The 25,660-nt window shown below is 39.0% G+C and overlaps 1 protein-coding gene across 11 annotated transcripts in view; it reads left to right on the top strand.

The window, feature by feature from the left end:
* LOC126267947 (kinesin-like protein KIF21A) overlaps window positions 1–25,660 on the top strand; it is a 483,424-nt gene that overhangs the window by 341,923 nt on the left and 115,841 nt on the right. For 6 of the 11 annotated variants that reach the window (XM_049973269.1, XM_049973265.1, XM_049973263.1 and 3 more), the window contains 6 exons: window positions 1,466–1,665; window positions 3,879–4,128; window positions 4,360–4,483; window positions 20,264–20,462; window positions 23,032–23,178; window positions 25,331–25,494. In XM_049973269.1, the coding sequence (XP_049829226.1) occupies window positions 1,466–1,665; window positions 3,879–4,128; window positions 4,360–4,483; window positions 20,264–20,462; window positions 23,032–23,178; window positions 25,331–25,494 (1,084 nt within the window). The remainder of the gene's footprint in view (window positions 1–1,465; window positions 1,666–3,878; window positions 4,129–4,359; window positions 4,484–20,263; window positions 20,463–23,031; window positions 23,179–25,330; window positions 25,495–25,660) is intronic. The other 5 variants (XM_049973266.1, XM_049973270.1, XM_049973264.1 and 2 more) reach the window with 1 other exon arrangement.

Raw genomic sequence — 25,660 nt, 5'->3', positions numbered from 1 at the left:
TTGTCACTGAAAGTTAATAAATATGGGCTGGTTAAAAAAAAAAAAACTGTCCTCCTATCCATGTCTCAGTCTGATGATAAAGTTAAAACTGTGAAGGAATTATTTGTATGCAGTCCTTCGAAATCAGCATGTTAGGCTGCACATGAAAGTGGACTAACAGGGTACATGGTACATGAGATGTTACATAATGAATTGGGTTTTTGTATATGGAAACCTCGGCACGTGCAGCAGCTGACACTGGAAGACAGTGATCATCAAATGGAGTATGGGGAATCAATGTTGATTTGGCATGAAGTTTGGTTCCAATTGTTTAAGAACATCCTCCTGAGTGATGAGGTGTATTCCATATGGGAGGTTCTCTAAATCAACACAGTTGCCACTATTCGGTGGAACGGGATGCTGGTGTTAGGGTGGAGAAGATAGTCCTGCCGAAAAGTGACAGTGTGGTGAGGAATGACTGCCACAAATTTTACTGTGACATTTATCACCTGTGATGCAATGAACACAAAACACTATCTGTGGATGCTCGAAAAATGTTGTTTGGCCCCTCAGTATCTGCATGGGATAATTTCGAAGACATTATTTTATGCGAGATGGCGCATCACCTCACTTTGCAAGTGAAGTGCATGCATGGTTGGGTGAGAAGTTTCTAGGGCATTGGCTGGGAAAACATGGATCTCAAGAGTAGCCTGCAGGAAGTCCAGACATGACTCCACATGAGTTCCTTTTATGTGGTTGTGCATAATGTGAGGTATACCAGACAAAACCTTGGAAGAACTGGAAGCACAGATTCAGGATGTTACCAGCAATATCTCACTCCTTCCAGATGACTGTTGATTCCATACCTAGCCATTTGAGATGATTGTTTGATGCCACAGGTGCCGTCATTTTTATATAACGCTGTGTGAATGATATTAATTTCAATAAATTAGCATTGTAAATGTAGAATTTATTCACATACCTAGTTAATTGCCAGACACTCTGTACAGAAATTGGAACAATGAGAATAACAGTGCAGCCAGCCTCACTTTTTTTTTATATTACTGGAAGTACTTCCTCTCTCACATACTAGTCTTACATTTGGTAGGATGATGGTTTAAATCCCCATCTGGCCATCCAGGATTAGATTTTCTGTGAGTCCCTTAAATTGCTCCAGGCAAATGCCTGGATGATTCCTGTATAAAGGGCATGGTCAATTTTCTTCTCCATTGTTTATAATTTGAGTTTGTGCTGCATAACTTGTGATCCATGGAAGATATTAGTGAAGGAAAACGAAATCCATCCAACCTAATTTACTGAAGACAATTTAAAGTTAGGGGTAATTCAGAGCACAATGTACATCCTTTCTAAGAACGGTGGGAGATTTAGTGTCCACTTCATAGCTTCTATTTCTTGTGTTCATTTTGTATGGTGAATGTGTTCTCATATATTTTCAAATTGCATTTAACTGCATTTTTTCATACAGGCAACCAGTCAAAGGAACCAACTGAAAAGGTCAAGAAAGTTCGTGATGAATATGAAAAGAAACTCAGTGATATGCAGAAGGAACTGAAACGTCTGAATTCAGCCAAAAAGGAGCATGCAAGGTTGCTACAAGCTCAGACTCAACATGAGAATCAACTCAGAACTCTTAAAAACGAACTTGCAGATATGAAAAGGACAAAGGTAACAAATAATTTGTGCCTTTAGTTTATCTGTATGTTTTCAATAGCTGTACAGTGCATTGTGTGACCCTGTATCTGTTATGTTAAGACTAAGTCCACTTCAGACTATAGAGCTGTTGTGCTGATGTCTGTGATCAAGACATAGATTGTACAGAATGAGAATTTTGAAGGAACAAGATTAAAATCTTTATCTAGCTACCTTGATTTAGTGTGCAAATCTTTTTCCTAATTTATAACAACAATGGAAACTGCTGGATGGTGCAATACGTAAAATAAGGGAAAGGCAAATATTCATCTACAGTGAATTGATGTCTGGAGCACTGAAACACACAACAGAAGACAGCATTCACACTAGCTTTCAAACACTAGTTTTTTTTTCTAGCAGAAGTGCACTCATTTACAAATACAACCAGGCAGGCACCCAAATGCCCACTTCCACAGCCACAGCTTGACACAAGTACAAGCTCAGAATCAAGAATCAACTCGAAACCCTTAAAAAAGAACTTGTAGATGTGAAAAGTGTCTGCATCAGCACAGTGTTTTCAGTTATTGCTTCTAGGCACTCAATCTTGTCCCTGTATGTTCAGTAGCATTTTCAAAATCCTCTAATTGCCTTGTGGGCTGATGTGTGTTGTCTTGCTAGAAACCAATTTTGTTTCACTGCCTCACTTACATAGACCTACTCAATAAATTTTTTCACTTGTTTGTTTCAATAACATAATTTTGCTTAATAATTCTATTAAGTTTCAATGATAATCTGTATGAAATACTGAAGTGCATTATTATCTATTTTTTAGGTCTTAGGGAAACTATGCACTCTGAATAATGAAATTTCTTAATTTGGGTAGGGGGGGGGGGTCTTAATTTCCACTTTGTTCTTCATTTATTGTCATTTCATTTTGCATCAAACTATCTATAAACTTTAATGATATGAATAAAATAGAAAGAAACATTCCACATGGGAAAAATACATTAAAAACCAAGATTCCATGACTTACCAAATGGGAAAGCGCTGGTAGATAGACACGATAAAAGAAGACACAAACACACACACAAAATTTCAAGCTTTCGTAACCAACTGATGCTCCATCAGGAAAGAGGGAAGGTGAGGGAAAGACGAAAGGATGTGGGTTTTAAGGGAGAGGGTAAGGAGTCATTCCAATCCTGGGAGCGGAAAGACTTACCTTACCAATCCCGGGATTGGAACGAGTCCTCCCCCCCAAAACCCACCCCCCTTGTCACCCCCCCCCCTCCCCTCCTCCTCCTCCTCCTCCTCCTCCTCCTCCTCCTCCTCCTCCTCCTCCTCCCCGACGAAGCAACCGTTGGCCGCGAAAGCCTGAACCTCGCGTGTATGTTTGTGTTTGTTTGTGTGTCTGTTTTACATCATTGAAAGCTACTTTACTTTCATGTGGAAGCAAAAGTGAACAATTCTGAAACTTGTTACAAATGTAATTTGTATGAATGCGTAAGGACCTGGACAATTTATTTTTATTGAACTAATTTGTATGAGTGTTAAAATGAAAAGGTACAAATCGTCAGCAACCAAACCAGTTGAAATTTGACACATGTTGCTTGGGATAATGTAAGGAGACATCTAGGGACACAAATGTGTGTCATCTCCTTCTAAAAAAGTCAAATTTGTCCTCTCAGCAGGCAAGGTGATAGTCACCAAAGTTCTGATACTCATAGAAAACCAGTTACAATAGTGTGCACTATCCTATGCAAGTCCATCAGAAGCAAACAGCCTGGGCTGTTCATGGAGGGAGTGATTCTGCTCGACAATAACATTCATCCCCATGTTACCAATGTTACGCAAAGTGAAATGGCAAAGTTCAAGTGGAAGCAGTTCAAGAATCTGCCATAAAGCTGGTACATTTCGCCTTGTAACTTCCATATGTTTGGTCTGCTGCAAGTCCATCTCAAAGGGAAATGCTTCAGCTCAACACAAACTGAAGGACACAGTGGAGGACTGTCTCCTATCACAGCCACATGAATGCTGGGAACTGAGAATCCTTTGGCTCATGAAACAGTCTGACCATTGTGCTCAGGGCTCTGGTGATTACTTTTGAATAAAGACTTCAATTACATCCACAGTGTTGTTTTGTATATTTTCTTTTGAATACTACTCATAATTACCTCAAAATTGCCATGTCTGCTGATAACAAAAATTTGAATTGAGTGTTGTCATTCATGGTTATAAATTTTTGCTTTCAGGTTAAGCTGCTGAACAAGATGAAAGAGGAGACTTCAAGGCATAAAGAAGCTGAATTACGCCGTAATAGAGAAATAGCACAACTGCGGAAAGCATCAAGGAAGCATGAAAATTTGATAAAATCTCTTGAAGCAGAAAAGCGAATGAAAGAAGTAGTGTTACGAAGGAAACAAGAGGAAGTGTCAGCATTGCGGAGGATAGCTCGAGGAGGACTGAGCAACAAGGCAGCAGGTCGTGTTGGTGGCAGAAATGGTATGCATTTCTAAATCTACTAAACTTTCAATCTGTAACTTTTCTATAAAATTTCTTCAAAGCGTTCTGAATTTTGCTTTCATGTTAATCACAAAAGCCCACTACACACTCTACATTTTGTTGTTCTCCTATCACTCAAGTCCTCAAAAATGTTAAAGGCACCTGTTATACATTATATTATTTATGGTTTTTGTGCACTGTATAAGTTTGACTGAATTAATTGTGTTTCAGTAGCCAGGAAACTGCATTTCTCTCCAAAAGAAGCTAAACAGAAGTGGCAGGAACTGGAGAAAACTATCAGTCAGAATGCCATAAACAAGCAGACAGTAGCAGTCATTGAACGAGATATGGAAAGGTAAGAGAAATTGACTGCAATTACTGAGAGTCATTCCATAATTCATTCTTCATTTGCATATCAGTGAAAGCCTGTTCTCATTTTCTACTCACTGCATTTGTCTGAGTAAGATGAATGCCAAAAAGAGAAAATGACCAGAGTGCAGGACTGTGAAGTAGATTCTTAAGGAGGATTAAAGATATGTGAAGGAAGATACACAGATGAGCCAAAACATTATGACCACATGCTTAGTAATGTGTTGGTTCACCTTTGAAATGCAGTACAGTAACGATTCTAAATGGCATGGATTTCGGAACTCCTTGAATGGTTTCTGGAATGTGGCACTAGATGTTTATGTACAGGTCACACTTTCCCATAAATTATTTTGTGGCCACAAAGCTGGCACCCAATAGTGACCCATATAGTGGCCAAACACTCGCACAGGGTGGGGCTGCACTGTTCACAGTTAAAATTATTCCACAATGCATGTCATCAGTATTTGTACTGAAAATACATGTCCGTTGTGATGTACAAGGTTGCTGTCTAAATGATGGCATCCAATGCAAAAACACGGTGCGTAGAACACACAATAATCACTCACAGTTCTTACAACAAACATAAACAATTGAATAGCTTATAACAAGAGCATGCATGTGATTGAATCACAGTTCGAATGCTCCATAAAATTTCGGGTGTGATTACAAACGAGAAAATACCTCCACTCGTGATATTCAGTCAGTCAAAACAATATGTGTTTCTTTCACTTAGGACTTGCAATTATAATCATACCAGCCCACATTATTTTTCTGTAACCGTCGCGATGCAGTTGATTGTGGTTCTCCCGACATGACACATGAAACCGAGAGACATCACCTTTTGGATAAACATGGATACTCCATCGTAAACACTGAAATTAAATGCAAAACTTGTGTGGCAAACATTTTCAATAACTTGTAAGATATGTGCTGCAGCCATGGCATCAACACAACACTCGCCCACACTCCACAAAACCTACACCTTGACTCTCAACTGTTCCTCTGCACTCAGCAGAGAGGTGACTATCAATAGTGAACGATACAATTCTTTGCTTACATTCCTGTAGAGAAAAGTTTTTGAATTCTAGTAGAGAATTGCAAAAAGAAAACAAAAAATGAAACCCCTCTGGTGGTGATGATTGGGGGGGGGGGGGGGGGGAGGTTGGTAGAATGGTGGAACACACCATCCCTCAGATAGTGTCAAACTCGACTGATTACCGCAAAGCCATACCATGACATGCAAACGCAAGTCAAGAAATGTGATGTTATAGTACATACAAAGAAATGGTAAATGCTTATGAACCTACCTACAGTGCAGCTAAAGAAAAATACAAAAGCAAAACACAATATCATTTAAGTTCCTGAAAAAGAAGGTATACATGCATAAACGTTACATTAACCAGTGATTTTAAATACACTGCTGGCACCGTCAGAACAAGAAAAAGTTTTTTTTTGCGTTTTCACATCAGCACTTAGTCATCCACACACAAAAAATGTAATTACTCACAGCACTGCACCCCTGAGGCATTCATTACATGGAAAAGTGGAGAAAGGGTTGATCCGTTGCAGTGCTGCTAGCTGGCAGTCATAGATTAAATGACAGCAGACACAGCAATACTGAACTCGAACAACTAGATGTCAGACACCACTCTCATCTTGTAGTAATCCGTCCAAGGTGTGTATGAAACAAACATAACAGTCCCTTTTCATTGTTGACCTACTCTTAACCTATGCATCATATCTTCAGCTGATATCTACTCATATGTAGTTGCCGTTAAAATTTGCACTACTAACTTTAACAAGAATAGATGAATTAAACGAATATCTACAAAACTTAAAATGAGCCTGTGCACACTGCAGATATTGTGTCCACTGAAAATATACATTATAATGCCTAAGCATGATAGCAGCTAGACTCCATTTTGGAGTGAGGAAAACAATTCTGCAAGGTACCCACATTAAGAATCATATTGACAATTTGGAACACACCCATCTAGCTTTTCATAAAAAAAAACTACACATATGGAACAAACTCTATAAAATACTCAAAACATGAACATAATGCCAGATCACTTAGTATGTTAACACTTAACAGTACTACCCAAAAATATTACTTTAACTTGGTGCCACAACTCAGCTCTAAGCTAGGGTGTCCATTTAATTTTCATTGAAAAAGGGAACATTTAAAATAAATTAGAGAAAAACCTGGGACAATGGGGGGGGGAAAAAAAAAAAAAAAAAAAGAAGGGACATAAATATTGTATTGACTGAATTTACTACACATACAAGTGGACCTTTACAATGTGCACTCAGATGATCCCAAATCACATTTTACAATTATTCTGCCACACTATCACCGTACTTTTCACTTTTATGTACTTTATCAAGAATTGCATTTTTGTTTGAAATTGCATCATGAAAGTCAGTACACGATACACCATTAAATTGTGTTTTGACAATAAGTGAGGCCCTCACTGTTTCAACTTTCATTCTGTTTTTCTTCATCTGACCACAAAGAGTTCCACACTTTCCACAGCAGCATTTGACCTAGGAATTGCCAGACAAAACTCCTCCAGATGAATCATGTTTTTCCTGTTAGTGTTTTTACTCTTGAAATAAGCAAATATTTTGCACCACGTTGCACTAACACTTTCCTTGTCTCCTTCTTCACTTTTTATGAAGTTCTGTGCACATGAAAATTCTTCGAACAGTTCGTCTTCATCTACAAGGAAAATTTGGTACAATACTTTTAACAAAAACACAACAGTCCTGAATATCCTTCCAATGTAGCTGCTCCTTTTTGGTATTAACTCAGTCAAATGCTTTAAAAGGTGTGAGGAATGGTGAACACCATTCTTTAATATACTCAATGCAAGAGCCATAGAAGACGTCAGCATAAATATGAAATTGTTCTACAGTAATTTCACCCTCTTCTTCTAGCTTTCTTAGAGTCTCATGTACAAAGGATGTGAGAAATCTTTCAGATTTTCTACACTGAAATTTGCCCAATAATTTGTTTATTTCTAGATATACATCCACTATTGTGATTTCTTGTTTGTCAATACGTTTAACTGTTGTGGAGAAAGGTTTTAGCTGGCTAACAAGAAAATCTAGAAGAAAAATAGACTCAGGATCATCGAAGAATTGTTTACGGATAATAGGATACTTATCAAGTGAAATGAAATATGATTTCAAAGTAGGAAATATCTCTACAATTCTTTCCAATGATGGTAGCAGAGATAGACACCTCGTCTTGCTGTGCCCAAGTACAGTTTTGTATTCAGTTTTAGTAAACTTACAGAATGACTTCAGAGATTCAACCCTTACTGTATATATGTGTAAATGCTGGTAGATTTTGTTTACCATTAATTGGTAGTCGATGGGTAGGCAATCTGAGCCAGTTTGTAAGGAACTGTGCACCACATGTGCTGGACAGCCAACACCTACTATATTATTCACTGTGTTCTGCTGCAGTTCATAGTACAAATTGTTTTTTCTTTCCTCTGATTACCACCAAAATTGGTGTTAGTCTTGTCTGCAGAAACTGCAATCACCTTTCCTTCAAGATTATATTTCTTTAAAACCTCCAGCACATAATTCTGAAGTAAATTTGAAGATTCTCCAGCTAAAATAACCAATTCGAGCACTTTCACCGTGATGCCATTTTCAGGGTGAAAATACCTGATAAGAAGAGGAACCAACTTCAAATCCAGATGATTCGATGATCAATCATTACAGATATGACTCGAGCTGCATACGGTGTAATAACATTTGAAATGACTGCATTACATCTTGTGTTTCCACATGTGAATTTAGGATTGAAAAGTTTTTTAACAGCTGTTGTAGTACAGTCCATTGACTTAAAGCTATGGTTATGCATTGCACTGTGGTATGCAAATGTAGCTTCTTGTTCTGCCAACTGCCTATCCATTTCTGTTACTGATTTTAAGTTTACATAGTAGTCACTCGTGCATTTATTTGCTCTTTTCGTTTGATTACTCATGCGATGTTTCTTCGTCTTAATGTGATTCACAATGTCAGACCTTCCACCATGACCAATAGCAAATTTTGATCTGCAAAACGTACATTCTATAGTTTCTCCACTACCAGTGATAAAAGGAAACTCGCTTTTTATCCTGCTGTTAAAATTACGTTTTCGTTTTGGCATAATGAAACAGTGATTGCACAGTGCAAAACATTAACATTGTGGTGACGAAAGCCAGAGAGCAAGTATCAGTGGTGTAGAGTGTCTCTGGACTGAAATGACGGATTAAGTGGATTGATTTAGAAGAGAAGAACCTTTGTTGTTATTCGTAACCTATAGAGCGATTAAAATTACTTGCAACTTTTGACAGTACGGTACATGTTTGGGGTATGCTGAAAGTCATCACGTGCTTCCTAGCATAAATAATTGCGAAGTTAATGGCGAGTCAAACAACCAGTAGCGTAAAATACTCTAGCAAAGCGGAATCATAGAAAAATGGGACATTTGAGTGTCCCCCAAAAAAATTTCGGGACAGGGGGACATTTTGGTAAAAAATAGGACTGTACCGGGAAAAACGGGACGAATGGACACCTTACTCTAAGCGCACAAGGAAATCTCACTAAATCCTCCCATAAGAAATCTCACTAAATGCTCCCATAAGAAATAACTACTTATCAATACTGTTCAAAAGTTGTCAGTCTACATAAACAATTAACTATATAATCAAAAAACAAAGATGATGTAACTTACCAAGCGAAAGTGTTGGCATGTTGATAGACACACAAACCAACACAAACACGCACACAAAATTCAAGCTTTCGCAACCAATGGTTGCTTCGTCAGGAAAGAGGGAAGGAGAGGGAAAGACGAAAGGATGTGGGTTTTAAGGGAGAGTGTAAGGAGTCATTCTAGTCCTGGGAGCGGAAAGACTTACCTTAGGGGGAAAAAAGGACAGGTGTACACTGGCGCGCGCGCTCACACACACACACACACACACACACACACACACACACACACACACACACACACATCCATCCGCACATACACAGACACAAGCAGACATTTGTTCTCCCAACTCGACACACGGAACCAAGAAACATCACCTTTTGGATAAACATTGATATTTCATTGTGAACACTGAAATTAAATGCAAAACTTGTGTGGCAAACAGTTTCAATCACTTCACATTAACTTGTAAGATAAGTGATGCAACCAAAGCATCAAGACAACAATTCACACTTCTCCACTAAAGCTATGCTATGATTAGCCACTGTTCCTACACACCTCTCTAGCTAGACAGGAGCCCCACGCAGTAAACCATAGGTGAGGAAGTACATCATTGTGATTCGACAGTAATTTCCTGTAGTGATTTCCAGAGATAGATTATGGCAGACATATGGGGGCCCCATTTCACTCTGTGTCAGGTTATATGCTAGTTGCTGTACAGGATATAGTGTAGGGTAAAATACTCCCCTCCACCCATCTTAATGGTGCCTGTTGGCCAGTGAAATGGCTCACACCATGTAGTTTTTGACACACTAATACTCTGCCTTCAATGTGCATTGCAACTTTAGACCCAGGCAACCATTTCCCATTATTAGTATTTCTTGTCTGTGACATATGGACATGGGTACATGTGTAATTATCAATTCTAGTGGTATGGGTATGCTCACATTGCTGTGCTCCATTTTATAAATGATTCTTCTGCATTGTAGCCTGTGTACTCACTGTTAAAATCCACAATATCGCACAACAAACCTTGTCTTCAATATGTTGTTTTCCATGGCAGTTGACTCTGGCTGAAGCAGTTCTCCCTGAATAGGAGATATTCACAATAGACCTTTGACATAGTGGCAGACAGGAAGTCCATTACTTGAATGAGACAGTGTGGCATTCACAATTTAACCTTCATCAAACAAACTGATACTGTACTTACAGCCTATCCTGTACTTGCTAAATACGTCACTGACATACCACCCACTTCAGACAACAAAACCATTGTAGTTTTGTGGTGATGAGCGCTTTGTCTTTCTTTCTTCAGCAGAGCAACTGTCTTTAATTCAATTGCTTATGCGAGCACTACATTTCTGGAATGGATTTCATGATAATGAGCTGCAATACACAGTTACATTATTTAACTTCATTTTGGATGCAGTATAGCCAAAATGATGTGGCCCGCAAATGTCTTTGCCGTATTTTCTCTTTGAATTTGATTCATTGCATAGTGCGTTAAGCCATTCACTTGTTGAATCAATCAGTTACCCATTGTATTTTTATAAGTACCTTATGAAGAGAACCTTCAGGCATGTGGCACAAGTAAGGCTAGTCATGAACTGGTAGATGCGTATACTGTGCTTGGAACCCAGGAATCCAGCTTCTTTTTGCCCTCTCCCAACTCTCTCTCTCTCTCTCTCTCTCTCTCTCTCTCTCTCTCTCTCTCTCTCTCTCTCACTCACACACACACTCTCTCTCTCTCTCTCTCTCTCTCTCTCTCTCTCTCTCTCTCTCTCTCTCTCTCTCTCTCCCCCCCCCCCCCCCTCTCCATTGTGGCAATAGATTAAAATAAATGTGTTGGCTCATTTCTCATTTACAGATAGCTGGTTAGCTTTGCACCACTGGTTATTACTCTCAGCTGTGTCAACATTCTCATCTAAAACTACATGCAAGTTCTCATGTGATGCAATAAATGTCATATGTGAGGTGGAAAGCAAAAAGTGATGTCTATTTTTGTTTCTGATTTATTAATACTTTCAACTTGAGCATTAAATTCTGAATAATGATGTTTAAATGTTATTAAATGAAAATGGTCATACTGAGGAAAATGCATTCAAAAGTTCAAAGTAATAAAGAGCCTTTATATTTTACATTAAAAAATTAATTTAATACCAAAATATAGCTTCAAATGACCTCTTTTAAACAGTGTTTAATAGTGTTCCAGAACTGTTCAATTTGACACCTTAAATACAGCTTTTTCGATGTTACTTTGAGGGTCCAGGAAGTCCTTACGGATAATTAGGCTTGCGATTGGCAGCTGCATTTCTGTTAGTTTCAGCAACAGGTTCAAATTCAACTTGTGAACACAAAACATTTTTGAACTCATGTTTGCAGTATGGTGTGATGAATTGAAGATGTAGTTTCGATGTTTCCTTGTCATTCATTCCAGAGTCATTTCATTGGGAAATCTGTGAGGTCCATCATCTAATAGGAATATCTGCTACTTGAACACGTTCCCTGCAGTGTTGATTTTGCAATACACTTTACCTTGGTTCTCTACATTGAACTCAAAGTACTGTGTCACACTTTCTTAGCACCATTGTTGTGAAAAAATTTAACCGGTCATGTATTTTTACAAGAAACTCATCATTTTCAGTTCCAACCCTCAAGGTGCAATTAGCATTAGTTGGTATTGATTTTTCAGTGCAGTCAACAAAGTCCGACAAAGAGGAGACATATGCTGCTCTGAATATATATGAAAGATGAAAGGATGTGGGTTTTAAGTGAGAGGGTAAGGAGTCATTCCAATCCCGGGAGCGGAAAGACTTGCCTTAGGGGGAAAAAGGACAGTGTGTTTGAAGGCGTTCAGCCTAACCAGGTTGCCTCCAAACACATCTCCGACGATTGTCTGGTTGAAGGCAAATGTGACACTCATCAGTGAAGAGAATGTGATGTCAATCCTGAGCAGTCCATTCGGCATGTTGTTGGGCCCATCTGTACTGTGCTGCATGTTGTCATGGTTGCAAAGATGGACCTCGCCATGGACTTCGGGAGTGAAGTTGCGCATCAGGCATCCTGTTGAGTTGTATCATGACATCCTGTGGCTGCATAAAAAGCATTATTCGACATGGTGGGGCTCCTGTCAGGGTTCCTCAGAGCCATAATCCATAGGTAGTGGTCATCCACTGCAGTAGTTGTCCTTGAGCGGTCTGAGCGAGGCTTCTCCTCCATGTCCGAACAACATTGCTTTATTTCACTCTGAGACATTTGGACACTTCCTTGTTGAGAGCCCTTACTGGTACAAAGTAACAATGTGGATGCGATCGAACGTTGGTATTGACTGTCTTAAGCATGGTTGAACTACAGGCGATGTGAGCCATGTGCCTCCTTCCTGGTGGAATGACTGGAACTGATCAGCTGTCAGACCTCCTCCATCTAATAATTGCTGCTCATGCATGGTTGTTTACATATTTTGGTGAGTTTAGTGACCTCTATGAACAGTCAAAGGGACTGTGTCTGTGATACAGTATCTACAGTCAACGTCTATCTTCATGAGTTCTGGGAACCGGGGTTATGGAAAAACTTTTTCAATGTTTATATTAACATTGTCTTAGTAATAATAGATTTCAGAACATTCATAGTACATTAGCAAAAAGTCATTAGCAGAAAGTAATTGTCAACAGTTTTCTTTACATCCACAGCCATTTTCTAGAAAATTTGGCATAAGGCTATGATCATTTTCAACATCAAAACTGTCAACTAAATCAGCACAGTTATCAATTGTGACCAGATTATTCCCACCATCATTTCATCAATTACCTCTTGAATGTTAAGAGTTCCTTATATTTCAGCTATATCATCATCTGTACTAACAAGATAGTTGGAGTTACTTGCTGAAAGGGCATCCACATTTGGAATGTTTTTGGCAAAGAAATTCTGAAAGGTTAATTGATTCTTGTTATTCAGGCAGGTATTCATCTGCGTTTGATTCATCACTGCAAAAACATCTTTCCGAAAAATAATCTGTGTACACTTTATAATCTTCATCACTGATGTTGTTGTTATTATTGTATATTCTAATCATTGGAACCTGTCATATTTAATATATCTAGAACATTAGCTTCACTCATTTCTAGTAGACACACATCAGTGAATCATAAGTAGACACATTAAACTTTGTAATCACTTTTAATTTTAACTAGACAATTGGCAAACAAGTGAGAAACAAATGCAATCAGTTGTGTTGTTCGACTAATCAGTTTACAGTTTGCATGCTTACAAATATTTATTTACAAAAGCTAGATACAGCATGATAAATGTTTAAAATAAATAACCATTCATAATAAGTAATTACAAAAATGTGCAGAACTGGAGTCTGAATATCAGCAATATTACTGGCTTGTAAATCCACGAAGGAAAAGGGACCTGTAATTGGGGCAGACATAATGTTATCAGGAAACTTTCTTTTGTTGAGAGAAACCAGTAACAGTAGCATTCAGGAGAGAGTAGTTTTCAAAGTGAAGCTTATTAGCATAGTCCATTACTTAAAAAGGATCTCTAGTCGGCTCATATTATTTTTCCATAAACAAAAGGAGGTGCCTATCTCAAGGCTCAACATGCACTACTTTAATGATGAACTTGACTATTTTATCTAGTCAAAATTGTTTTATTATTGATTGTAGTTTGCAGATGATGATGTAAAGTGCATTAAATTGCAAAAAGAAAAAAAAAGAAAATCAACACTGATAATTTTGAGGCAAAACACTTTTTATGATATCAGTGAACAATTGACTTTGCCAACAAGAGATCCCTTTTTGCTTTTTACCCCATGTGTCATTATCATAGGTCATATGATGCAAGACGCTATTAACGCACACAGTAAGCAGGAAGAGTCCGAGAACAGTGTCCTGTGGAATGCCTCATTGTTTTCGTGAATTGTCAGTTCTTCTTATCGGTGTGTACTGACTGTTGCCTTTTGTTTAGATAAGAATAAAGTAAATGTAACAGTTAATCTTCAATGCCATCATATACTATTTTTTTCTGTAATAGTATCAACTAGTTAGACAGTGTTTTCAAGACTGTCACTACCACACTGGAGTTATAAATAGCTTGAAGCTACACAATAAACTACGACCTCTAGTTACTACTCTACCTCTAGGTATATTTAAAGGCTAATAAAAATCCCATTTTATTTTTTTGATTAAATTAAATTCTTTCTTCCTGGGAAAGAACTGATTGAGTCTAGATGATAACAGATTATTCTTTCCACTTTTGCTTGAATTTACTTTTGCCTGCATTAATCAAAAACTGAATTTAAAGTGCTGTTAGAATACTTGTATATTTAAGAAAGAATTTATTTTGCATCTACAATATCTGGGTGGTACAGCATTTCCCATAGTCCAATTTGCACATTTTCTGTCTGTATTTTGAGTGAGTGCAGTATTTCCCTTTTCTATATAAAACTAGTTGTGCAGAATGTTTTACTCTTCATTAATCATTATAGACTGACATCGTGCAATTCATGCAGACAGTTATATATGCAACAAAGTTGCCAATGTCTGTTGCTCTATTAATCCCTGTTGTGCTTAGGAATGTTACTGTGTTGAACAAGACAGTCGTAGATATTAGAAACTGCATGTTTTATTTGTTTTTACATAATCTTATTGTTACACCCTCCAGTTCCTTAACAGAGTTTAATATGTGCAACTGAGATGCCTGCCTACAGTTAAGAGTACTAGCTTGTTTGTTCTAAACTTCAGTAATATGGGCGCAGAATTTAAAGAACAAGATTTGTTCAGATGTGGAGCTTGAGATTTGAATTTGCTCTTTGAGTACAGTCACAATTTCTTTTCTTTTCCCCAGTAGTATAGTACTGGCTTCTAACCTTAAAGGAGGGCCTCTAATATATAGCTGCATCATTTGACTTTTCACTTTCTAATATTGACAGAAGAAATTCTTCATTTCCCTTTAGGAATCTTCATATAGTTCAACAATTTATAACACAAAAGTGGTTATTATGGTTAGTTAACCCCGTCCTGTACGAGGTGAAATTTTTTGCTTTGCAGTTGATTGTCTGTTACTTATTTTGCATTTGTATGTCTTCAGCAGATTTTCCCTATAATGGCTTTGCAAAAAATCTACAAATCTGAGGGATTGAACACAGTGATTTAGTTACACAGAATGCTTTTGGTGGCTGATCTTGCATGTAGCCACTTACCAGGAACATATAGGAGCAGATGTTTGAGCTGATGTGGACAGATGCTGCTTAATTACAGCCCTTCCTATCATTCCATTATCTAGATCAATTTTCTGACCTCTTTATGTTCGTTCAGTCACACAGTTTGCTCATTGCTTGTCACACCTTTTGGAAAGTATTAAGATCTTCACATTAATGTGAGGTGTATTCACAGTAATGTATGTGAAATTATACTTGTTGTGACTCGCTGATCATTCAAAGCGCCGCCGCGCAATTACGCGCGTCCTCTACGTGCGGCGCTGTCTGCCAGTCATGCAGCAGCTGTGCCACCTAAGCGGCCAGCCAAGCAGCGGCCACTAGACTGGGACTCAATGCTCATTCGAATGCTAAGTGTACACATATCATGCTTTACATCTTACTCTGTGACTTATATGTGTTGTGTCATTCTGAAATATACGTGTTAAACTTGACATTATAACAATCGGTGACGAGGTAGTGGATTTTTCCTTTTCACCATTGATCCACAGGTTTCCATGGCTACTGTTGAGCAACTATTGCAAAATATCCTTGAACAGGAAACGCTTCTAACAGTGGCGATTCGCAATTTCGTCGCGGCGTCAAATGCGGGGCGTTTCTCGTCGTTGGCTATACCTCCTTTTCCTCCTTATGACGAGCTGGCGGAAGACTGGTCTGGTTATGAAAAAAGATCTTCGACAGCACTTCTTGGCATTTCATGTCATGGACGAACAACCATGTAAGTCTCTGTTACTTTCCTGGATTTCACCTGAAATGTATCAGTTGTCGCAGTTGGCTCCTTTGAAGGATCCACTATAATTAATTGTCAGACGTATCTTCAGTTGGGTTCTCCACTGCTGTCACCTGTCACTCGGCAATTATGGATGTACAATAAACAAAAGATTTCTCTCTTGGGACAGTTTCATGCTGAGGTATCTTACAAATCTGTCGTTTGCTCTGTTCCCGTATTCGTGGTCGACCAGAGTAACACAGAGAATCTTTTTGGTTTCGATGCCTTTTGTGTTTTTGGATTCTCCATAGATGACTCTGTCAATATCGTCTCTGCTGCTATTCCTTATGCCCAATTGGATTCCTTGTCGACGACATTTTTGTCCCTTTTTTTCTCCTGGGTTAGGCAGTGCAAATGACTTTGAAGCTCATATCACACTCAAACCCACTGCTCGGCCTAAGTTTTTTCAGGCTCGGCCCATTCCTGTGGCCCTTCGTGATCAGGTCAAACGGGAGCTGGAACGTCTCACAACTTCAGGAGTCTTGCTTCCTCTCACTTCCAGTGATTGGTCCTCTCTTGTCGTCGTTGCTAAGCCGAATGGTGATATTCGTCTGTGTGGCTATTTCATAGCCACTGTAAATGCTCAATGCCTCATCGACACTTACCCTATGCCCCGTCCTGAAGAACTGTTCACTAAACTTGCTGGAGGCCAGTATTTTTCTAAAATTGACCTGTCAGAAGCTTATCATCAACTTCCTCTCGACACTGCTTCCCAGCAGTTTCTTGTCCTTAACACGCCTTTCGGCCTCTATCAGTACCAACACTTGCCATTCGGGGTTGCTAGCGCCCCTGCTCTCTTTCAGCGATTCTTGGAACAATTATTGCTCCCTGTTCCTGGGTGTATCAATTACATGGACGACATTGTTGTCATTGGTTCCACCACTGAAGAACATCTTCAAAAACTCAGCACACTTTTTCATGTCTTACAGACTGACGGTCTTCAGTGTAATCTTCAGAATTCACAATTTTTTCAGGCATCTATCACGTACTTGGGGTTTCAACTCTCTCGGGATGGTATCCTCCGCTTCAGCAAACTGTCGCTGTTATCAGTGCCCTTCCTCACCCTACATCTGTTAAGGAACTGCAGGCCTTCTTGGAGAAAATAGCATACTATCACAAGTTTTTACTGTCTGCGGCTTCGGTGGCTCAGCCGTTGCATCGCCTGTTGCATAAAAATGTGCAATTTCACTGGTCCGCGTCATGCGATGCGGCTTTCCAGAAATTGAAGACTATGCTGAAGCAGACCCCATGCCTGGCTACTTATCGACCTGGCCAACATCTTGTTCTTGCCACAGACACCTCTCAATACGGGGTCGGTGCAGTCCTTGCGCACCGTTTTTCTGACGGTTCAGAACAACCCATTGCTTATGCCTCCAAAACGCTCACAGATGCCCAACAAAAGTATTCTCAAATTGAGAAAGAAGCTTTGGCCATTATTTATGCTCTTCATAAGTTTGGTGTTTTTCTCTATGGCTCAAAATTTCATCTTGTTACGGATCACAAACCACTTGTTTCCTTGTTTCGTCCATCAATGTCACTTCCCGACAATGCTGCACACCGCCTCCAGTGTTGGGCTCTTTACTTATCTCGTTTCAATTATGAGATTCATTTCCGGCCAACGGCTCAACATGCAAATGCTGATGCTCTGTCTCGCCTTCCCATGGTCCTGATCAGGCATTCGTTAGGGACGAACTTTTGTGTTACAGGTTCTGACCCTACTCTCTCCCGGGTTTTACGCTGTATTCAGAAGGGTTGGCCAGATCGCCCATCCGCTAAGACTTCTGATCCGTTGCGGAACTGCTACGCTTTACGCTACCACCTCACGGCTAGGGATGGTGTTATCCTCCTTTCCACTGACAATGCTTCGCCACATGTTGTGGTACCTGCGTCTTTGTGTTCTTTGATCTTGTGCCTCCTTCACCAAGGGCACTGGGGTGTGTCTCGCACAAAATCTGTGGCGCGCCGTCATGTGTACTGGCCTGGTGTCGACTCTGAAATAGCACACACGGTCGCTGCCTGCGGCCCTTGTGCGTCACAAGCCGCTGCCCCAAAGTCATCTTTGTCACCGTGGCCTTCGCCTGAGAAGCCCTGGGAGCACATTCATGCTGACTTTGCAGGACCCTTTTTAGGTACTTAATGGTACCTCGTAATTGACGCCTACTCTAACTTTCCTTTCATTGTCCGTTGCACATCGCCTACCACCGCGGCAACCACCAGTGCTCTCGCCCACATCTTTTCTCTACTCTTGTTACTGATAATGGTCCGCAATTTGCCTCTTCTGACTTTGCGGATTTTTGTGCTCGTCACGGCGTTATGCATGTCACGGCCCCGCCGTTCCATCCACAATCAAATGGTGAGGCTGAATGACTGGTCCGCACATTTAAGGCTCAGATGCGGAAAATTTCTGACTTCTTCTGCTGATGCGCTTCTCCAGTTTCTGGCGTCTTACCGTTTCACCCCCATGGGCGACCACAGCCCGGCTGAGCTCTTACGTGGCCGACAGCCCCCCACACTACTCTATCTTCTGCTGCCTTTCGCCTCACTGCTGTGGGTGCCTTCACTTGGCTGGTTCACCATCGACGACCTCATCTGGGTACGGGGATATGGTAGGGAGCCAAAATGGAGCCCGGGCCGCATCTTAAGACACTGTGGCAGATGCCTGTATGAAATCCAGATGGACACAGGTGTTGCAGTGCATCATTCAGACCAGCTTCGGCCTCGTGTGCCGGCAATGCCCGTTCCGAATGCCACTACACCACCTTCGGCTCTACCTGACGCTCGGGATCTTGGCATCTCTCAATACTCACAACGCAGCCCTCTCACTGTCATCGCGATGCCAGCACAAGAACGGATGCCACCTGGAGATGTGCCCATGCAGGAACCGGATGACAATCCTCTGTCAGAGCAAATCTACTCGCCTCCTCCTCCAACGGACGCCGACACATCATCCATGTTTCCTGTCATATCATCTGGTCTTGCCGCAACGGGCAGATTGAGGCATGGGGCCCCAGCAGATTCGACCACTACATCTTCTGTCATCTCGGCCCGATATCATCGGGGACACTTCGGTCCGTACAGGAAGCCTCCTCCTCGAGACTTTACGGTGAGTCAAACAACGCCAATGGACGTTAGCCATCTCCAGGACACCTTCATCAAGACCAGTGCAACAATTTCAAAGGGGAGAAAAGTGTTGTGACTCGCCGATCATTCAAAGCGCCGCCGCGCAATTACGCGCATCCTCTACATGCGGCGCTGTCTGCCAGCCATGCAGCAGCTGCGCCATCTAAGCAGCCAGCCGAGCAGCGGTTGCTAGACTGGGACTCAGTGCTCATTTGAATGCTAATGTGTACACATGTCTTGCTTGTCAACTTACTCTGTGACTTATATGTGTTGTGTCATTCTGAAATATATGTGTTAAAGTTGACGTAATAACAATACTCAAATGTGTAATTGGTCCAAATGGTTTTGTGGTCCTCCAGTATTACTTGCCAGTGTTTTCTATTTAAGTATTTACCATAAATTTTGTATCAAATTACTGAGAGCTTAAAATAAATGTATGCTGATACTCTCTTTGACACAACACAGTAATCATCATAGCCTTATTTTAACCCTCTGATTGATGCTGACTACACAGCCAGGATGCCCCAAATTTCATCAGTTTGTTTGTACAATAAATAAATCACTGAAGTGTTTGGGGGCATAGATAAAAACTTGTAAATGTACAGTGTCTTCTAAATGTTTTGCCTGATTGTGCAAGTTTGGCCTTAATCTATACAAATGACCTATTTCTGCCTGCAGCAGCTTGAGCTCTTTAAGTACTCTAATTGCCTCAGGTTTACTGCTTGAAGTTTGTTCTTGTGTAGGATACATGTATGATACTGAAGTTCCAAAAATTCACTGCATGATTTAGAAGCAAGTTGTATCACAACATCCTACATAAAAAGATACAAACTGATTGAAACACATTTTTATTCTCTGAAAAGATTTCAACACTGATCCATTCTGACCATAATTAATTTCTGTACACAGTTGCACAAATATGTAGTTTTTTATGTCTCAATTACAGAAATCTGCAAGAGAGAGAATCACTCTGTCATTCACTTGAAGATTTAAAACGCAGAAGAAGATTTGAGGAAGAAAGAGGGAACACTCTGGCACTGATGGATCTCGATGAACAAATACAAAATATTAATGCAACAATTTCATACATACAAGAAGTTATCCAAGAGTCGCAACAAAATGTGATGCAAATTGAAGATGCTAAGGTAATAACAACAAAATAAATAACCTCAACCCCTGTCACTGTCCCCTCCCCCTACCCTGCTAACCCCCTCCTCCCCCATACCCACTGCATGCCGCCTCCTTAACACCAACACCTAACCAGCATGCTGCTACTCATGTCAAGTGCAGTCACAGCCGGACTGTAGCATCTGAAGACAGTAGATGTGTATGAGAGTAGTAGTTGTGTGAATGTGTGAGAATTCTCCTTCTGAGGAATATCTTTGTTTGAAAGCTTAAATGTTTCCAGTATTCTTTTTCTTTGTGCCTGTCTGTGACTCAGCGCCTCCTGTGTATGGTGAGTAGCAATCTGTCCTCTGTCCATCGCATGTTGTTGTTATACTTTCCTGGACTTTGATAAAATAAATACAGACGGACATAAGGCAATACACCTGATGAGATATGTTATAACACTACCACCACCACCACCACTATTACTACTACTACAGCTGCTGCTAACATTTCACACACGTGGTTTTTTTTTTTTTTTTTATAGGAAAGCACTAGTTTTGAACATTGATTAGAGTGTGTACCAAGCAAGTGTAACAATGATTTGTGATAGTGTGTGAGCATGTACGTAAAAAAAGCAGCACAGAGATAGGAGGATTCTGAATAATAAACCATGCTTGTACTTCACTTTTTTTCTGAAAGTGTCTGTTTGTAGTTAATAAAATGTGGCAAACAGTGATTCATGACATATTGTTGTGTAATCATTTATCAATTCTTTCACTGCATGTGAAAATTTTATCACAGTGTTAGTTTTCTTTTACCTACACAGTGAGGCAGTCATCCTCCGTGGTGATGTGATAAGATTGAGTGCTTACCATCACTTTTTAGTGCCCTGAAGTGCTCAGAATACATATTTTTATAATTTCTAAATGTTGTGTCTGTCTAGTCAGAATGTCATAAACCACATTTTAACTGATAGAAGCCAACTGTGTCAGATTTGTCTCTGGATGTTTTGTTGGTCCAGAGAGATATCTGTTGTAAGGCTCAAATCTGTACGGGGAGGAATAAATACAGGGCAGATGAGCACGAAGTCGTACAGCTTGTTGATAATCAGAAAGAAAGAAATAATTCTCCACACACAGAAATTCTATCTAAAACACTATCTATTAGACTGAAACTTGCCCTTTTTTCACAATATAAATATGAACACTTTAGCTCTCAGGCCATTCACAAACTTTCAAACTATTTCCTTACATCTCGGCACTCCAGCCACAACACCAGTTTGGCATACTAGCCACTACTCGGTTACCCAAAAATAATTATAAGGCAAAGATACCTTACACTGTAGTGTGTCGAGTGTGCAGTATGCTGTTTGTTGTTCTTTTTCTTCTTCTTCCATGTAAGAGCTGTGTGTAGTTTCTTTTAAAGTCTTCATGTTATGTTGCACTATCTCTGTTTATCATATTTCAGTTTTCCTGATTCTTTGTTGTGGCTGTTACTTTTTCTGTGTGTTTGCTTAATTTACTTTATTCTTTTTTTAAATTTAGTTTTTTCACTATTGTCTGTTGTTTTCTCTGAAGGATTTGTATGTATGTCCCAAAAAATTTAAGTCCTCCATCTCCAAAATATTGTTTGTATCCAAACCTTGAAACTTTGCGGCATTGGGTGATTGAAATGGTTGTCAATGGTTTCACTTTTGTTGGAGGGTGTCCACCATATTTAAAAAATGTTTATTTTTTCTGTTTGGTGAAAACTAAGTTTCATTGTCAGTCATATTGAATTGTATTTGACACTGTGTAGATGTGCAATTCAGGTGTATCCTTCTTCTTTTATTAAATAATTATGTCGTCTGTTCATAATACCAATACCGCTAAATTACTCTTTATTAGTTTGATCATAAAATTTCATTACAAAGTTCTGTTGTTGATGGCCGTGCAGAGTGGCCGAACGGTTCTAGGCACTACAATCTGCAACCGCGCGACCGCAGGTTTGAATCCTGCCTCGGGCATGGATGTGTGTGATGTCCTTAGGTTAGTTAGGTTTAAGTAGTTCTAAGTTCTAGGGGACTGATGACCTCAGATGTTAAGTCCCATAGTGCTCAGAGCCATTTGAACCATTTTCTGTTGTTGATGTTACTGACAAGTATCTCAGGTCAGAAGCCAGTTGTGAGTTAGCCTATTCATAGGCTTTCATATTGACAATGAATTTCAGTGTTAATAGTGAAGTAGTTCTTATTCGTTGTGATTGGCTACTTCTGTTGGTTATTTGGAGTATTGGGTTTGTAAACCTTCAGAAAATAATTTGAGTTGGTACATCAGTGGTCTTGTGTGTTGTGTACTTCATTTCATCCTTTAATGAAGGTGACTTTAATAATTTATAGAAGTTTTTTAAGTCTCCTTGGGAACATTGTTTTCTGATTCATTACCTTTTTGTGTAATTTTCTAGTGATATTTCATATTGTTGGTTTTATTCTGGCAGAAGGCAAGATCATATCTATTTCATGAATGAGGATAAAAATAAAGAATCTCAAAATTCACAAATTGGAATTGTTAGTAAATGTTTTAGTACTTAACAAAATATTTTTCAGATACACTATTTTCTTTTCAGGACATAGCACCATTAATGCAGAGTGTGAACAATGTTGAAGAAGCACAATATATAATACAAAAGTTATATAATCTGACAATAAATCAAGGTTATGCCGCAGCACAGAAAGAACTCTGTCTGAAGGAAATGGAAGCCCAACTGAAAGAGGTTTGTTCCTTAATAATACAATATATTCGTTGTATCAAATGTTAAACTTGCCGTTTCTCTTCTGGCTTCAGTGAAACTTTCCTGCCCTCCACCTCCTTGCTTATTACATCCAGTAGCCATTTCTCTCATCTTCCTTCTGATTTCAGCTGCATCTGGTCAACAGTAAATACATCATTTTCCTTTCTGTTTTCATTATTCTCTAATAGTTGCCTTTGCTGATACCATCCACCTACCATGTCATCTGATTCTTTGAAGCCAAACTATCTCCTTTTTTGCTATTGAAACTTAAACCTTAATCCATTTTCTTTTAATTTCCTTCTTTTTGTACCTGATGATCTTCTATCACCATACCCAAACTTAGTTTACAGTTTGATGTCTGTCATACCGGTGATCAGAAAGTGATCTGATCAGCAACCTTAGTACTGTTCTGAAATCTGTTGTTAATGAACTCTTTATCTACTTTTTTGTCTTATGAAGTCCATGTTCCTAGACAAATCTACTTGTGTGAGAAAATACTATAGATGACTGATTCTCAAATCTAGAACTGCTAAGCACTTAGTTTTTGTTTGATATCTCATATGAATTGTTGTTTTCTTGTTGTTCATTGGAATGTACCAACTGCAGCTGTGTAATAGAATACTACAAGAATTATATTGCTGTATAGTAGAATACTACAAGAATTATATTCATGGGCAGAGATATTTTAGGAGTGTTGATTAGTGTGATGTTGAACCATCTGCACTGCATCATCAGATGTGTCATCAGGTATGCTATTTATTTGTATATGGTCTCAAATTCTATCACATGTTCTGTGACACATTTGTTAGACAACTCCCACTCTATATAATCACTGTTGTTCATGCCTACCATGCAAAACTATTGTAATGATAGTAACTTTGTTCCTTGTCCTAACTACCTTACTCTCTGTAAACTGTAATGCTTGTAATATATGTGTTAATGATAAATGATACAGAAAACAAAAAAGCAGCTCTGATTATCTCACAAGTGTTAAATGCACCATTTATTTCATAGCATGTGTAAAATTAGTAAGAGATCTTTCATCACATGTTCACCAGCATGATAAGAGTAATGCCTCTGATGGCTACATCTATCTTAGTTCTCAAGCCAAGTAATCAGCTAAAATTTTCTTGGAAGTCATATGGTGTGAGACAGGGCAGACAAGGCTGTAACATCAAACTAATTGTGTTATCTGGTCCTTTATGGTCAATTCAGTGGTGTGGGAGCATTGCGTGAAATTGAAGCATGGGGACGAACTGCAGCCAGCTTACAAATCGAGAATTAATCTTTATTATTAGTATTATTATTTTGAAAATATGTTCTGTGCTATCTTGGATATAATGAGTCATGTATAGAGATACCAGAGAGTAAAAAATTACATATGCTGCTATCAATAGACATTTCCAAGGCAGCACATCTAATTTTAGAATGTAAGTAATACAATAATTTAACCAAAAATATACATGTTTATAACACTGGGAAGTTGTGATTACTTGCTGCCAAGACATAATGTAAAAGGTGTAGATAGCAGCATTTGTCACTTAGGAATCAGATTGCAGAAAAGCCTTCCAAACTATCTAAAAAGTTTAAGGAAAGCTCCTTTGATCTGGGTTTAAAGGAGTATCTTATTAATAAGTGATCTTATAACATTAAAGAGTGTCTTTCACAGAAGCAGATAATTATCATTTGCATCAAATTATTTATAAGTAAGTCAGTTATATTGAGATTCTGTAATTGTTCCTGCAAATAAATAAGTAAATCATTTAATCAACCTGTACAGAACTGAGAGAGAGAGAGGTACTGGACTATCCTATTGACAGAGTTACTGCAGTTATTTTGCAGTTGAGAAAAGAGTACAATGGCCTATACACTTGCAGGCAATATATGGAATAAAAAGTATGCACTTTTTGGGGAATCTTTTTCATTTGGAAGAACAATTTACAAGCATGTGAACATGATCAACCAATCGATCATCTCTGTTCTTTCAGTGTAGTGTTGATCGTTATTGTACACTACATCTGTGATGTGCAATAAATAATTAAAATTTTGATACCTTTCTTGAAAAAAATGTAAATTAAAAATTTTAATTAATCATACTGTATCTCCTACCATTTAATTATTTTTGTATTTGCAGAAAGCACAAGAAAATAGTGTACAAGAACAATTACTGCAACATGTTTTGAGGACTCATGGTCTTGATTTGGATATGTACAGTTCAACGATGGGTAATGGACAAACTACAGCTGCCTCAACAGACAGTTCTGTACCATCCACAAGATCTAACTCACCTACAGATACGTAAGTTCAGTTAAAGGCTATCTGTGCCTTCAGAATTGACACTATACACGATAAATTGGTGATAGCACTTATGCAATTTCATTCCATTGCTATCTTGGATATAATGAGTCATGTATAGAGATGCCAGAGAGTAAAAAATTACATATGCTGCTATCAATAGACATTT

The sequence above is a fragment of the Schistocerca gregaria genome, chromosome 4 (assembly GCF_023897955.1).
Source record: "Schistocerca gregaria isolate iqSchGreg1 chromosome 4, iqSchGreg1.2, whole genome shotgun sequence".
Classification (NCBI taxonomy): domain Eukaryota; kingdom Metazoa; phylum Arthropoda; class Insecta; order Orthoptera; family Acrididae; genus Schistocerca; species Schistocerca gregaria.
The sequence above is the reverse complement of the archived record's forward strand: the minus strand, read 5'-3'. Positions and strand labels throughout refer to the sequence as shown.